The following is a 16,596-nucleotide window of genomic DNA, read 5'->3' on the forward strand; positions in this document are numbered from 1 at the left end:
TTCAGTGAACAGATTTATGTCTATGGAGAAAAAGGGTCATTTTTAGTAACATTGCCACTTTAAAATAAGACTTAAATCACTTTTGTAACCCAACGTCTTTTGGAGTCACTTTAGGGTTCGATTTGCTTTGGAAGGGGGTTATAAGGAGATGGAGGCGCCATTCCTCATTCATATTATGCATTTTAAACTTGTTTACAAATTTGCTCTGCTTGGGTGATTTTATTCTGGGACGCAAACCCTAGGGTATTTACTAGCTGGGACGTAACCCTCAGCAGTATTTGGTCTTGGAATTTTCAGTGGTATCAGCTGTTATCAGGGAAGGAGGACGCCATTTCAGCTTGGGTCTGCAGTACTGTTTAGCTGGGCCGATTATTGGTACATGGGAAAGTGAGCCTTGCAGCAGTAGCCGCCATTTGCAGCACTTTGAAATATAGAGAGTCGAATAATCAGCAGCAGATGTTTGCATGTTCACAGTCCTTTTCCATCAGCCAATTTGGCATCATTGTTAGGGAAAATGTACTGGATCCTTTATTTGGCTCTATAATTCAGAGATTTGCCTGGTACGATTTGTATCAATTCTGATTTTGTTGCATATTGTTATTTATTTTTAGACTCTTTTCATATCATTTGCTCTTTCTCATTTCTATGTTGAATAATCATCAAAAACGCAAAAACAAACAAACTCTTTTGCATTTCCGTCTAGTTCTGCAAGAAAACTTTAATAAACAAGAAAAAGAAAATTAAAAAGAAAAAATGTAATTAAGCTACAGCAGATTAGCGACAGAGATCCATCAGGGATCTTTCAGTGGTATCAGAGCTTACATCCTGCCAGCCTGTAGGGTTTGTGAGAAATTATTACAACAGTTTTTGGCTTCTGGGTATTGGATAAAAAGTATTGATAATTCATTTCAGCATCTGGGTATTGGCTAAAAGGTTTTGATAATTCATATTGGCATCTGGGTAGTCACTAGTTGGTGGATTGAATACAAATCTATGCATCCTGGTGGAGAAATACACAAGTTCTACGAGCGCAGGAAAAACCAATGGCAAGCAGAGGCCACCAGAGACACAGATACCAACTATGGGTGACGCACAGGGTGCTGCTGGCGACGGCATGCCTACAGAGGCAGAAGAAAGAGAGATGGTGCGGAACCTATTCACTACTCAGCCCAGGATTGCTCAGGCTTTAGATAGATTACAGGATATCTTGGAGCGTTTGGAGATGGGTGGACACAGAGGCAGGCAAGGTAGATCAGTTTCAATGGCTGGTAGTCAGCGCAGCCATCAATCCCATTCTTCAATTGGGAGCTCCCTTCATTCCAATAGGAGGCATCGCCATCATACACCTACTACAAATAGGCCATTGCTTCCCCAATTCATACCGGGTGAACGGCCAGCACAGGTGGAACCACCAGAAGTGGGGTTTCAGGAATCAGTTTTGGCGACCACAGCTGAGTGGAGAGCTCTACCTCCTGAGGTTAGGGACGTCTTCCCTCTTCCCCAGTATTGTGCACAGCGTAGAGATACAAACAAGTTCAGGGGAGATCATGGTAATAGACTACCACAGCAGCAGCAGAATTATGACCTCAACAGAGCTACTAGGAAGATTACATTGGCCCCATATAATGGCACAGGAGACACTAGCGCACGAGCTTGGGTCCACAAGCTACATATATCTTTCATTAAGGCCCATGCTTGATCGTGAGGCTATTCAATTTGTTGTGTTGCATTTCGAGGGGATTGCCTATGATTGGTGGCACCATGGATTGGTCACCCAAGATCATGCCTTAGTTCACTCCTATGCTGAGTTCACCGAGCGACTCATTGCACGGTTTGACCGTAAGGATACGGAACTTTACTATAGAGAGTTGGCTCACCTTAAACAAACTGGTCATGTAGAAGCCTATATTAATGAGTTCCAGCATATTGCAATTATGGTACTTGATATGCCCCAGAAACTTAGTGTGATGTTGTTCATTGAGGGTTTGCAGGATAGGCTAAAGGGGTTGGCACGTGCTTTCCAACCAGCTACTCTTAAGGAGGCTATTGATGTGACATTGAGACTGGATACTGTTCCCACTTCTTATCAGGCAGATAAGAAACCATTTAGAGATTCACAGCCTGCACAGAAGGCCAATACATCACAGAACAAAGGAGGGACCTCATCTAAAACTCCTTGGATGAATCAGGAGACGAGGAATGAATTGAGGAGGAAAAAGTTGTGTTTTTCCTGCAAAAAACCATGGGAACCAGGACACCATTGTATGGGTAAAGGAAAGGTTCATTTGATTGAGGTGACTTCTGAGTTAGGGGATGAGGAGGTTCTTGATACTGATATTGAGGATAATACAGAAGATGTTGAGCAGTTTCAGACACAGTTGGAGTTAGACACCCCTAAGCCTGTGGCATCAGCTAAAGTAGCTATGGCTACCCTCTCCAGTTATCTTAAGTTTCATGCCTTTCGGTTGAAAGGTACACTTAAGGGTAAGCAGATCACCAGTTTGGTAGACACAGGTGCTACGCATAACTTTATTGATTAGAAATTAGTTGAAAGGCGTGGCTTACAGTACGAGGAGTTTGGTGGTTTTGGAGTGAAGGTGGTTGATGGTGCTATCTTGGGTTGTACCAAGCGGATTCCACAACTTAGTATTCAGATGGGAGATTATACTTTGACTGATGACTTCTATGTGCTTCCCATAGAAGATTATGATGTGGTTTTGGGCATGCAGTGGTTACAAGGTATTGGGTGTTACATTATTGATCACCACCGTATGCAATTAGAGTTTCTTTTTGGTGGGCAGAAGGTGATTTGAGGGCAGCGTCAGATGGTGGACCTAGAGAGGTGACTTCTCGCAGGATGGAGACCATCCTTAGGCATAATGATGTGCTTTGGGCTACACACTGTTTGGTTAAATCCAAAACACCCATATCTCAAGATGACCGTGTATTTCATGTGGACATTCAGTCAGTGATGGGTCGTCACGGTAGAGTGTTTGGTGATATACCTCTTGGAGTACCACTAGATAGAGGGTTTGAGCATGGTATAGAGTTCGAGGATGGAGCGAAGCCAGTGATTACTACCCCATACCGTCATCCTAGGGCCTATAAGGATGAAATTGAGAAGACTATTCATGAGCTATTGGACATGGATTTCATTCGGCCTAGTTCTAGCCCCTTTGCTTCTTCTATAGTGCTGGTTAAGAAGAAGGATGGGACTCTACGGATGTGTGTAGACTATAGAGCTTTGAACAAGAAGACAATAAAAAACAGATATCCCATTCTGTGCATTGATGAGTTGTTAGATGAGTTAAATGGGGCTGTCTACTTTTCTAAGATTGATCTTCATTCAGGCTATCATCAGATACGGGTACGGGCAGAGGATGTACACAAGACTGCCTTCCGTTGTCACTACGGGCACTATGAGTTTCTGGTAATGCCTTTTGGCCTTACCAATGCACCAGCTACTTTCTAGTCCTGTATGACTCATATCTTCAACAAGCAGTTGAGGAAATCGGATCTAGTGTTTTTTGATGACATATTGATTTACAGCAGTACTTGGGAGGACCACCTCAGACATCTCGAGGAGGTACTTAGCATAATGGAGAGTCGGTCTCTATTTGCTAAGCTCTCCAAATGTGAGTTTGGATTGAGGGAGGTGTTATATTTGGGTCATGTGATCAGTGCTGAGGGGGTGAAGGTGCATGAAGAGAAGATTCAAACGATTCAGAATTGGCCTGTTCCTCGAAACATTACTGAGTTACGAGGATTCCTTGGATTGTGTGCTTATTATAGAAGATTTGTGAAGGGTTTCTCGCAGTTGGCAGCACCTTTGACAGATCTCACTAAGAAAGGGGCTTTCAGATGGACAGAACAAGCACAGGGGGTCTTTGATAGACTCAAGGAGGTTATGAGTACTTGCCCCGTTTTGGCACTACCTGATTTCTCGCAGCCATTTGTCCTAGAGTGTGATGCTTCAGGTTTGGGTATAGGAGCAGTGTTGATGCAGAATAGACACCCCATTGCCTATGAGAGTAGGAAGCTGCAAAACAATGAAAAGTTGTACTCTACCTATGATAAGGAAATGTTGGCTATTATGCATGCGTTAGCTAAGTTCAGACAGTATCTTGTTGGCAGCAAATTTGTGGTGAGAACAGACCATAACAGTCTAAAGTATTTCCTAAATCAAACAGAGCTCAATGATCGACAACAAAAATGGGTTAGCAAAATTCAGGCTTATGACTTTGACATCGAATTCATAAAAGGGAAGAATAATACTGTGGCTGATGCACTCTCTAGGAAACCTTCATTGGCTGCCCTATGTTCATTGAGCGAGATTTCAGCAGATTGGAAGGCTCAACTTTTAGTTGAGTACTCCAAGGATCAGTATGCTTGTGAGATCTTGGAAGGGTTGATAGTGGATGACAGATACAGTGTGGTAGATGATATTATCTACTACAAAGGCAGGGTTTACCTTGTTCCAGGTTCTCAGTTGAAGGAACAAATTTTGCATGCTCTCCATGATACTCCTACAGCAGGACACCCAGGATATGGTAAGACTTATAGGGCAGTTCGTGAGAGATTCTCTTGGAAGGGTCTCAAAGATGATGTTTTACGCCATGTCCGTGAGTGTATGACTTGTCAGCAGAACAAGTCGGAGCATACCTACCTAGCAAGATTATTGCAGCCATTACCTATACCGAAACAGAAGTGAACGAGAATCTCAATGGATTTCATTACAGGTCCTCCTAAGGTTCAAGGGGAAGATTGCATTTAAGTTGTTGTGGATAGGCTAACAAAGTATGCCCACTTCTTTTCGATTGCATTAGATTTTACAGCATCTCAGGTGGCTGAGTTATTCTTCACGAGGTGTTTAGACTTCATAGTCTTCCAAAGACCATTGTGAGTGATAGGGACAGCAGATTCATGAGTTCCTTCTGGCAAGAACTTTTTAGGTTAGCAGGTACTTTGTTGACACCTAGTACTAGTTACCACCCTCAAACAGATGGGCAAACAAAAATAGTCAACAAGTGGGTTGAGGGATATTTGCGTAACTATGTGTCAGGACAGCAAAAAGCATGGGTGCGTTGGTTGCATTTGGGCGAGTATTGTTATAATACTACGCATCATATGTCCATTGGCATGACGCCTTTCAAAGCTCTCTATGGATATGAGGCATTATCTTTCACTGATTTGGCATTTAGTGACAGTAGAGTACCCTTGGCTCAAGATTGGTTACAGGAAAACCAAGATGTCATGAGATCTCTTAAGGAGAATTTACAGCAGGCCCAGAATCAACAAAAGATGTACGCTGATAGGCACAGGATTGAGAGAGCATTTGAAGTGGATGATATGGTCTTTCTACGCTTACAACCATGTCGGCAGAGCACCCTAAAAAGGGGGGGAGCTGAGAAGCTCAAACCACATTTTTATGGTCCATACAGGATACTCAGGCAAGTGGGAGAGGTTGCATATGAGGTTGAGTTACCACCTGGCAGCAGAGTTCATAATGTATTTCATGTATCTTGCCTGAAAAAGACCCTTGGACAGCATATTACGGTTTCACTCGAGTTACCTCCTATGGATGAGGAAGGTAAATTGATTTTGGTCCCTGATGAGATTCTTGAGGTGAGGAAACGACGGCTGAGAAGCCGAGTGATTCGAGAGTATTTGGTTCGATGGAGAGATTTTCCCATAGAGGATGCCACCTGGGAGGGTGAGAGCATTTTACAGCATCCAGCATTACAGTTGCTTGTGGGCAAGCATCTCCGAGAGGGGAGGACTGTCATGTCCCCACTCTAGCTCAGTCTAGCAAAGACATGTGTGTCAGCTTATTATGGGGTCTTGTAGGCTAACAGGGTTGGATAGAGACCCAGTATGGTTATTCAGTGTTGGGGACTTGGTGAAATGGCGGTTATTGATCATTTGGGAGACGTTCCTTGTTTTTAGGAGACAGTTCCTATATTTATGGAGTTCATTCCTACTTTTTAGGAGGTATGATCATGCACGGGGTTGGGTTTCCATGAGTTTGCTCTTTGGGTTCAGTTTCAGAGGGATAGAGCTTGTTTCCTAAAATTTAGGAGCATCCCTAGATTTTAGGGATGAGACTGCCAGTGGATCCTTGATTTCCGACTTCAGTCATAGACAGGTGACAAGATGATTTTATGGTTTGTGATGTCAATTGGGCATTTTGTAGCTATTTGGGTTATATTTTTAATATTTCCTAAGTTAGCGTTTAATAATTAAATAAGGCTAAGTTAATAGCCATTTTGGAGTAATAAGGGGAATTTTGACCTCATTTGGATGCGTACCCCTTGGTGTGATAGCTCATTGGAAAAGTCTTGAACTTTTCTAAATCTTTCTCTTTGGTCTCAGGGCGATTCAGTGAACAGATTTATGTCTATGGAAAAAAAAGGTCATTTTTAGTAACATTGCCACTTTAAAATAAGACTTAAATCACTTTTGTAACCCAACGCCTTTTGGAGTCACTTTAGGGTTCGATTTGCTTTGGAAGGGGTTATAAGAAGATGGAGGCGCCATTCCTCATTCATATTATGCATTTTAAACTTGTTTACAAATTTGCTCTGCTTGGGCGATTTTATTCTGGGACGCAAACCCCAGGGTATTTACTGGCTGGGACGTAACCCTCAGCAGTATTTGGTCTTGGAATTTTCAGTGGTATCAGCTGTTATCAGGGAAGGAGGACACCATTTCAACTTGGGTCTGCAGTATTTTTTAGCTGGGCACGATTATTGGTACATGGGAAAGTGAGTCTTGCAGCAGTAGCTGCCATTTGCAGCACTTTGAAATATAGAGAGTCGGATAATCAGCAGCAGACGTTTGCATGTTCACAATCCTTTTCCATCAGCTAGTTTGGCGTCATTGTTAAGGAAAATGTACTGGATCCTTTATTTGGCTCTATAATTCAGAGATCTGCCTAGTACGATTTGTATCAATTCTGATTTTGCTGCATATTGTTATTTATTTTTAGACTCTTTTCATATCATCTGCTCCTTCTCATTTCTATGTTGAATAATCATAAAAAACGCAAAAACAAACAAACTCTTCTGCATTTCCGTCTAGTTCTGCAAGAAAACTTTAATAAACAGGAAAAAGAAAATTAAAAAGAAAAAATATAATTAAGCTACAGCAGATTAGTGGGCAGAGATAAATCAAGGACTTTCACTTGCCCGGTACATATATCAAGAAGACTGGAAAAATTATGTGTAACAGAGGTAACAAACATCAATGAAATCTGAAAACACTTAAACAACAAATTTCTGGAATCTTTTTAGCTTGAAAATAACATTTTCCAACTTTTAGGAGCTAATCAATAAATATGTACTGTCACGAATTTCCATGATCTTTAATCCATATTTGACAGTAAGTCCATGAATACTCAGTCACTGTTTTTATCGTGTTTGTTTAGTGTTCTCCAATAGAATTTGTCCAAGCACAGTAAAAAGAAAAGATGTGGTTCAGCTGTCTATAACTCTATATAACCAATGTTACTAGAAAAACATGACAATTTTGGGAAGGTCTTTCTGCAAATTCTTAGATTAATTCAGCATTTTTAAAGGGTTAAAAGACGGAAGACAATCAGCTGCACAATTAACTTTAAATGGTATATAGACCAATGTTTCTTCTTTGGGAACTTTATTATTTCAAAGATGATAGTCGAGCATTGCATGGTAAATTTAGACCCAAATACAAACCTTTTTCTATTTCATTCTTTAGTTCCATTTAGGAAAACTATGTTCCGTTCAGGGTTGAGTAAATTGAATTTTATAGCCATATACTCACGAAAAGTATCTGGACAAAATAATTAAATGAGAGCAATTATTAAATTAGAAGTAACAAAAGTTGTTATTTAAACATGTAATTGTTCGCTCTTTTATTGCAAAATGTGTCATTCTATCTCCAAAACTTTTCATTGATTTCATAGTTTGACTCAATTATAATGATTCAATGAATGGTTTATTTTTGTATTATTGTATATTTGATATTTCTTGTATTTCTTTGCGTACATTGTCATAAATTATAATTGACAACTTTACATAAATATATATGTATTAATATTTTATATATATATACGGATGCACCCAAACGCATCCAAAATCCCAAAAAAAAAAAATCCACGCATCAGCACCCTGCACGTGCATCAGCATCAGAACCAGAATCGGTAACTTAGAGTTTGAGCATTCCTCCTCTGATTGTGTGTGTGGTCCAATCAGCTTTCTGTTGAGACTAATAACTATAGTTTGCAGAGTTAGAGATGTGCTGTCTCTATTATCTTCAGGAGGAGCATTTTACTTTCTTGTGTCTAGTCTACATTTAAATCCATGGAAGATTATATTCTTTTTTGGTGGCTCGTATTCCACTTTCTTCCACTAATCAGATCAGAGGTGCTTGGCCCTTCTTCTTTGTGAGATAACTAGGTTTGAGCATAGGTCTCTTCATAATGATCCCAATTCACACAAGTTGATTACTTCTTTCTTTTAACCTGTTATAAATTATAATTATTGGAGGTGTTAAGCACTCTTTAGATGCTACTGGCTCATGCATGGACAGGTATAGATTAGTGAGGAATTGCTCTTCATTCTATGACTAAGGCTCCTCGCCACCTGAGTTCCCACTCTTGTGGTTGCAGTTCTATCTAATCTCAACATTGGGTGCCTTCTCTCACCTCAATTCCATGGCATAGGTCTCAGAGGAAGGCTTAAATTACCAATTTTTCCGACTACCAGCAGTTCTTTGGCCTTGAATGTTATCTGGGATTGTCCATCCTGGTCCTCTTAGCTTTTTGTGGACTCTCCCCAGTGAACATTCTCAAACACTGCATTGGTAATCCCACTAGAGTCAATGAAATTGTACAGGCTTCTCCAACACATCTTGGATCATTAACATTTCAGGGTCTTGAATTTGATTCCCTAATTGGATGGTCTTCTTCTGTTTAGTACCTTTACTTCAGCCTTTTTATAATTGTAGTTGCTTGGGGGAAATGCCCTTTTCTAGGTTAGCCCCCATGTGTACTTGCTTTATGTCTAGGGCCTCCTTTTGGCCGCAGTCCTTTGCTATTGCACCTGATGTACATTCCAGTCCTGTTGATTTATTTTTGCTCATTTATGGATGTTAGTTATTTGTTGTCTTTCTTTCTTTCTAACCCAACCATCATGGGTAAGCTATAATCATATACACAAGTCTTAAAAGGGTAATAAACTAGGGAGAATCCCAGAAAGCTTCACCATAAACATTGAAGGGGCTCCCTTTTACCACTTTCTTTAAAACTTGTAATTGGAACAAATTAAATCAATAAAAAATCTTAAATCTGCTGTAATCAAAATTACTCATTAATGATTGCCCTTGATTAGCATGGACCTCAATGTTTTTCCCAAGTTAATCTTCTACGTACAGATCTCTACTATCCACCATTCCATTCATTCAACAAAATAATACTGATTAGTGGTTCCACCTTGGAACTTATTTTCATGCATTCTGGAGCTTGCCTCATCTTTACATGATTTCACATTCCCACTTGCCAGTATACAGTCACTTATCAGTTTGAAAACCCATAATTTGAAATTTCTCTCTAGTGTCTACAATTTTCTTGTTGTTCTGAGGAAAAATATAAATATTATGTATCATAAAACTGAGAGAAAATTGGCAGGCTATTTATGGCTTCGCAAGGGGCCACATTTCTTTCTTGTAGTGCATCTCAAATGAATTGAAAATGTGACTCACTTTCCTACCTGTGTGATTACAAATTCTGTAATCTAGAAACTCACGTCCAGTGTTAGGTAGTATCACTGATCTGGTACCCTAAATTATGATTTTTTTGCTGCAATTCCTGAGAAGAATAGTGAAACATTTCAGCTGTTGACAAGTACATTTCAGCTGTTGACAAGTTATATCTAGGCTTTTTGCAAGTTGCAACTATTAATATCTTGCATTCAATACTTCTGACATTAACGTTTTGGCTCGCTTTCCCAACTTGGACCAACTATGACTCAAAGCTAGGCTCTCCCATGAATATGCCAGGATGTTCCAATATTAAACACAAACCTATAGAGCATTTTGTGCTCTGCATTGTGGATTGTTCTTCCAACAAAATCCTGCAAAGCAACAGTTTCTAATGTCTGCCAGTCCTTCACAAGCAAGGACCTATTTCCCATCAATGGGAATTCTCTCATAAACCTTATACTGTTGATTAAATGGATGGATCCACTACCCATCGATCTTCCTTTACCTTTAGCTGTTTGTACTTTTTTATTAATTTGTAAATGTAGGATACAGACATTTCTATTTTTGGCTGGTTCTTTCCTTTCTGTGGAAATGTAGGCAGTTTTTGGAGGGAAAGTTTTAATTGGGTGCAGAGCGTTGCGCTGAAGCTTGGCATTGCAAGCCTTTTTTTTCTTGGGGCTGAAAGAATGAACATTAATCTATATAATTTTGATCTCTTGTTTTCAATTCATGTATTTTTAAAGCAGCAAATATGAGCTGTGTTCCATTTAGTTAAGCTTATTTGTCTTGTGATAGATAAAGCATCTATGACTTTTCTTTTCAGATACAGGGTCTTTCATGGATTTTACAAATGTAAATTATTGAACAGTTTTTGGTATCAAAGCAGTCAAAATGGCTCAGCGGGTAGTCCATATGGATTCGAATGGGACAGAAGGAATAGTGACCTTCATAGGAATTTGCTAATCACTTGGACCCTATGAAGGGGATTATTGAAGCCTTAAAAGCCAAAGTTCTCAGATAATGGTTGATATTTTTTTAATTTAAAGGTGAGCTCAACCCAGATGCACTATATTGGGTCGAGAAATGGAGTATTTTGAAATTAAGGATATTGATGAGGATTATCCAAAAAATGTAGGAATTGTCACATCCAAGTTTAAGTTGCGTGCAGCCCTATGGTTGGAGAACATGTAGAAGATAAGATTAGGCTTTAGCCTAAGTTGCTAAAACATTTGAGAGCTTGAATTTTTGCCCTCTGATTACCAACAAAAAGTGTCTACATTTTTTCAAAATTTGAAACATAAGGATCAGTCAATACAGGTCTATACTGAATGGTTCATGAAGCTTCAAATTCAAACAGATATACAAGACAGTGAATAGCAAGTTGTGGCTCAGTATGTGTATGGACTCCAGTTTCATCTTCAAAATGAACTCACATTGCTGAAAATACTTATGATGGATGAAGCTTATGAATATGCATTAAGGGCAGAGCAGAAGCTGAATTTAAACAGCAAATTTATGAATAAGAAAGGTGATAACTACCAGAACAAAGGAAAAGGGAGTTCCTCCAAGCCTTCTAAGGAGGAAAACTCAGATGAAAATGTGAAGCCAGATTTTCAAAGAAGGGGGAGCTTTAGCGGTAGAGGATGTGGATAACCACTATCAAGGGAGCAGAAGACCTTGAACTGTTTTATTTGTGATGAAGCCCACAAGGCTATTAGTTGCCATTGAAACCCCAAAAGGGTGGTAGCCCAAGAGGAAGAAAATTTTGGTTGGAAAAGGCCAAAGCTAAGTCCTGAAAGAATCTAAATATTGAGAAGAACCTAATATCTTGAGACAATCAATTTTGAGAAGCTGACTGGAAAAGGTAAAGTCTCTTCTGAACGAAATGCAAACGTAAGGAAAAGGTATGTAAGGTGATCATAGATGGTGGATCTACCAATAATTTGGTGAGTACAGAAATAGTTAAGAAAATTAGATTTCCACAATCCATTAAAGTTATTTTCAATGTTTCTGGTTTAGATTGTGTTTAAATTTTGGATCAATGTTTCAGATCACTCTCTATGATCCATCACCTGGACAAGAAAATCACAATCACAAAGCTCAAGAAGTCCTGCAACTGTCCATTTTTCATCTTCTTGAGCTTTGTGATTTTGCTTTTCTTGTCTTGATGATGGACCACAGAGTGTGATCTGAAACATTGATCCAAAAACTAAACACAATCTAAATCCAATGGTTGATAAATTATTAAATTACAACTTGCTTGTGTTCCAAAATCTAATCCCTACAAGATTTCTTGGTTAAAGAAGGATCATAATGTGCTTGTGGACAAATCTTGCCTTGTACCATTCAAAATTGGCCCTTGTGTGGATAAAGCACTTTGATGATGTGTTAATGAATGCACCGAAATGTAGCTCATCAGGGTCAAGTGAACACTCATGAAGTACAGCACAAAGGAAAGAAAACACTCTTAAAACCACAGAAAGAAGATACATTTGAAATGTTAGCCTTGTTTGTCTCTTATTCCAAGTAGCAATAAGAAATCTTGTACCAAGATCAAGGGGTGGCCTTGTTATTTATTATGCCCAAAAGAAGCAAGGGAGCCTAGTAAGATCCAACCTCCCTCAGAGATGAAAAAGTTGTTAAAAGAATATTCCCTATACCTCCAGCAGAGCTGCCAATGAGTTTACCTCCTTCATGAGGTATTACAACACCATATTGAATTAGTACCAGGATCCAAGATTTGTAACCAAGCCGCATATCAATTCAGTGTAATGCTTATGCAGTAGCCATTTGGGGTGCGTTGAGTCAAGAGGTCAAGCCAATTACCTACTTCAGTGACAAACTAAATGATGCCAAGAAGAGGGATGGTATTTACAATAAGAGATTGTATGCTATTTTCCAAACATTGAAACAGTGGAGGCACAACTTGTTGCAGAAAAAATTCATTTTGTTGATGGACAATCAAGCACTAAAATATATTGACTCTCAAGCTAAATTGTCACAAAAACATACCAAAAGGATTTCTTTCTTGCAGAATTATACATTTGAGTGGTCAAACTAGTGTAGTGGATGATGCTTTAAGTAGAAGACACCACCTACTCATCCCAATGACCAATCAGATTGTTGGGATTGAAAAAATGAAAGGGGAATATGCAGCTGATCCTTATTTCAGCGAGGTTTTGCCGGTCTCAGTGGTCCTGCCGATGCAAGGAATAATTTGTTTGAAGCTTACTTGTTGGTAACTTAATTTTTAACTAAAGAACTTCAACTTTATAATTCCCAGAGGATCGATTCAAGAAATGCATTCAAATGTCTTGGGGGACACTTTGGAAGGGAAAAAATTTACAGCTTGGAAAGTGAGTACTTTTTTGGCCTCAATTAAGGAAAGAAGAGAAAAACTTCAGTTCTACATTTAGAATTTGTCAGCTTTCTAAGGTTAGGGAGCAGAATTACACAGGGGTTCCTAAGGGACCATGGGTTGAGATTTCCATCGATTTGTGTTCGGATTATGTCATGCTCAATGATAAAATGATTGTATTTTTGTTGTTGTGGATTGGTTCTCTAAGATGGCATGCAGAAAGACCACAGATGCAGGTGAGGTTGACGATTTCTTCTCTAAAGAAATTGTCTGCTTGCATGGATTGCCCAAACTATTACTAGTGATTGAAATTTTTTTTTTGAGTCACATCTGGATGACTTTATGAAGAAAACACAATAGCAACTGCAATATAGTTCAACCTATCACCCTCAAACCAATGGGCAGACCAAGGTGGACAACAAGACATTTAGGAATTTTGCTTCAATGCTTGGTGAGAATCCAAGTTAGTTGGATTTGATTTTTGCACATGCTGAGTTTTCTTTTAACTCAAGCATCAATTGGTCCACTGGTAAATTTCCCTTCCATGTTGTTGTAGAAAACAATACTAAGGAAATTGTTGATCTTATTGCTCTTCCAAATGCAAAAGTATATGACAATTTGCAATCCTAAGGGCACAAGCTGCAAATAACCAATGAGCAATATAAAAGAAATGATGACTTGCATTGAAAGGAGAAAGTATATGACAGTGAGCAATTTATGGTGTATTTCCATAAAGAAAGATTTCCTCAGAACACATATAACAAATTTAAAGCCAGAAAATTGGGACCGTGCAAAATAATAAAAACAATTAGTGAAAATACCACTTTGCTTGATTTGCTTCAAGATTTGGATTTTGGTCATGTTTTGAATCTTGCAGATCTATACCCCTACCATGTTGGTCCTAAACATGTTCCTGATGAAGCTGAAACGATTGACCAGTACATTGCCACAGAGGGAGAAAAAAGAATAAAGACGAGCAAATTGAAAAGATAGTGGATACTAAGATTGCTGCGAAAAATGGGTGGGTTTATCCGATTCTCACAACCTGGATCATTAAAGAAGATCTCATGAAAATCAGAAGATTCAACTCTTTTGAATCAAGAGATTCAGAACCCTTTAAAAGCAGGGAAGAGAATGTAACCATCACTGCAACCCATCAATCTTCCTTTATGTTTTGCTATTTACCCTTTTTTGGTTTGTAATTGTCGGATTTGGGCAGTTCTATTTTTCGCTGGTTTTTTTTTTTTTTTTTTGAGGCTGTAGGCAGTTTTTTGAGGAGGAATAGTTTTTTATTTTGGGTGGAGAGCACTGTGCCGAAGCTTGGCATTGTAAACATTATCTTTCTTCTGGAATTGAAAGAATGGACATTCCTCTAGTTCATATTTCTATCTTGTTTCCAATTTATGTATTTCTGATGTAGCAAACCTGTCATGTTCCTCTAAGGTCACCTATTGTCTTGTGATGGTTAAAGAATCTGTTACTGAGTTTCAGAAACAGGGCCTTTCAAGGATTTTATGAATGTAAATTATTGAACAGCTTTATTGAGAGACAAGTCTGAAGAGGTCTCTCTGCATCATATGCAATGTTTGAAATTGATTAAAACTTCACCTAATTCTAACGTCCCTTACTTTTTGTGCTGTTCATACGGGAGCTCTACATCAAGCCATTTCATCTAAACACAAATAAAAGCGTTCATTAAGATGGAAATGAAGCATGGAGAAGTGTGCTATCAGAATGGAGAAATGTTAGTTTGCCCACATAGAGACCCACTGCTGAGGTCTACACACAAAGAAAGTGAACACAAGTTCTATTAGTTACTAATAACAAGGCTACAAAAGGTCTTTATATTTCATCTGAAAAAAGCTGGAGGTGTGATTTACCATATAGTTAAGATAAATAGTTATCCGCAGGGGAGACGAGCTATGATAAGCAAGGTGCTATTAGTTACTATAATCATCTCATACTATTCAATTGCGTTCAAGTAGAGTTATACTAGGCTGTATGTAATCAAGCAGCCTCAAATATAGGTTCTTAATAGTGCATAAACATAACGACCCTTAATGCCTAGAAGTCAAACTTTGTTCACGATCACATATACGGCCCTAATGAACTTCAAAGAGAATATATTGAAAAACTAATGCACTAGTGACTAATCTACCTGGGAGAGAGAAACCAGCTCAGGGATCTGGAAAACAAAGGCAGAATAGAGCAACTCCAGTGCAAAATCAATGGCAGGTCGACAGGCATCATGTGGACATTCATGATCAACACAAGTACACACCCCAGGTTGAGGCTCTACCAGTTTGCCGCTATATAAGTACCCCAACACTATCATAAATGCTTCATACCCAACAATCCAGTCACTCAACAGCTCCTTCAACTCATACTTCAACCCCTCCCCTGTACTAGTACAAGTACTACTATCAGAAGTACTAGTAGACCTTGTTAGTGTTGTTGTTTTTTTGGAGAAGAGGCTTCTGAAGAAGGGGCTTCGGACACCCAATATGCAGCGGTGAACCGGAACAACTTCATCCCCCACTATAATCTTGGCATCACTGAAATCATCTTGGTTGCCTGGAGAAATAAGAGACTGTACATTTTGGCTGAGGATGTGCAAAGCTTTGACCTCAGGCGTACAGATCTCGTCTGATGAAGTGGCAGACGACGAACCCTCACCTACAGCCATTCCACTGGGATTCGATAAACAACTGCTTGATGAGTAATTCATGGTTGCTGTGAGATTGAATCACGGAAATACACACAGCCTTGAAACCAGACCCCGCTCTTCAGTTTTACCTGGATCCACTCTTCACATATGGAATGTAATGACTTCCATGATTGCTCTGCACAAGAAAGCCGTTGACCGTCTGAGGAAATGCCAATCTACCCGGAGAGATGAATTCACAAACCTTTTTTAGGGTATTGATTTTGGAATTTGTGTGGTCTGGACCAATTTCACGTCTTTTTGACCTGGGTGTGTCTGTTTCTTGCATAAGAACGTGGCTGACCTAATTGCTTTTGATCCTGACAAGTTTGATCTCCACACTACTCTCTGTTGATAGGCCAGCTCAATAGCAACTTGCTCAAATCGGACGTCGCCGGAAGAATAATTTAATGTTTCCTCTTTTATTAAAATCGGTCAAATCAGAGTTTCGCGGGTTCAGATTGAATGTTTTACAGGTTAGAAAAGATAAACGCGCCATTTCTAAGAAGGTTCTATGTTATAGTGGGGAAAGTCGATGTGTGCCCAATTTCTGGGAAAATTCTTTGAATCAACTAATCTGCTGAATTATAACAATCTCATTCATTCTAATCAACACGCGTTTACAGTTGACGTTTTGAACTTTTTTCATCAAATTCGCTTATTCAATTTAGCTGGATGTGGTTTGATGCCGTTTGCAGCGGGCTCTAATGGGGCGGAGTGAGTTATTCCAACTCTGATTATGAGGATTCAATTGTTTAGTTTTTTAATCAAAATTTGACTATGGGTGAATGGTTTG

At 39.2% G+C, this 16,596-nt stretch overlaps 1 protein-coding gene across 1 annotated transcript in view; it reads right to left on the reverse strand.

The window, feature by feature from the left end:
- LOC149533565 (BTB/POZ domain and ankyrin repeat-containing protein NPR1-like) overlaps window positions 1-16,377 on the reverse strand; it is a 31,969-nt gene extending 15,592 nt beyond the window's left edge. The window contains exon 1 of the mRNA XM_089807854.1: window positions 15,255-16,377. Within this exon, the coding sequence (XP_089663980.1) occupies window positions 15,255-15,824 (570 nt within the window). The 5' untranslated portion in view covers window positions 15,825-16,377. The remainder of the gene's footprint in view (window positions 1-15,254) is intronic.
- Window positions 16,378-16,596: the final 219 nt, after the last annotated feature.

This window comes from Cupressus sempervirens, chromosome 10 (assembly GCF_028749045.1).
Source record: "Cupressus sempervirens isolate cs-2001-9-10 chromosome 10, ASM2874904v1, whole genome shotgun sequence".
Classification (NCBI taxonomy): Eukaryota; Viridiplantae; Streptophyta; class Pinopsida; order Cupressales; family Cupressaceae; genus Cupressus; species Cupressus sempervirens.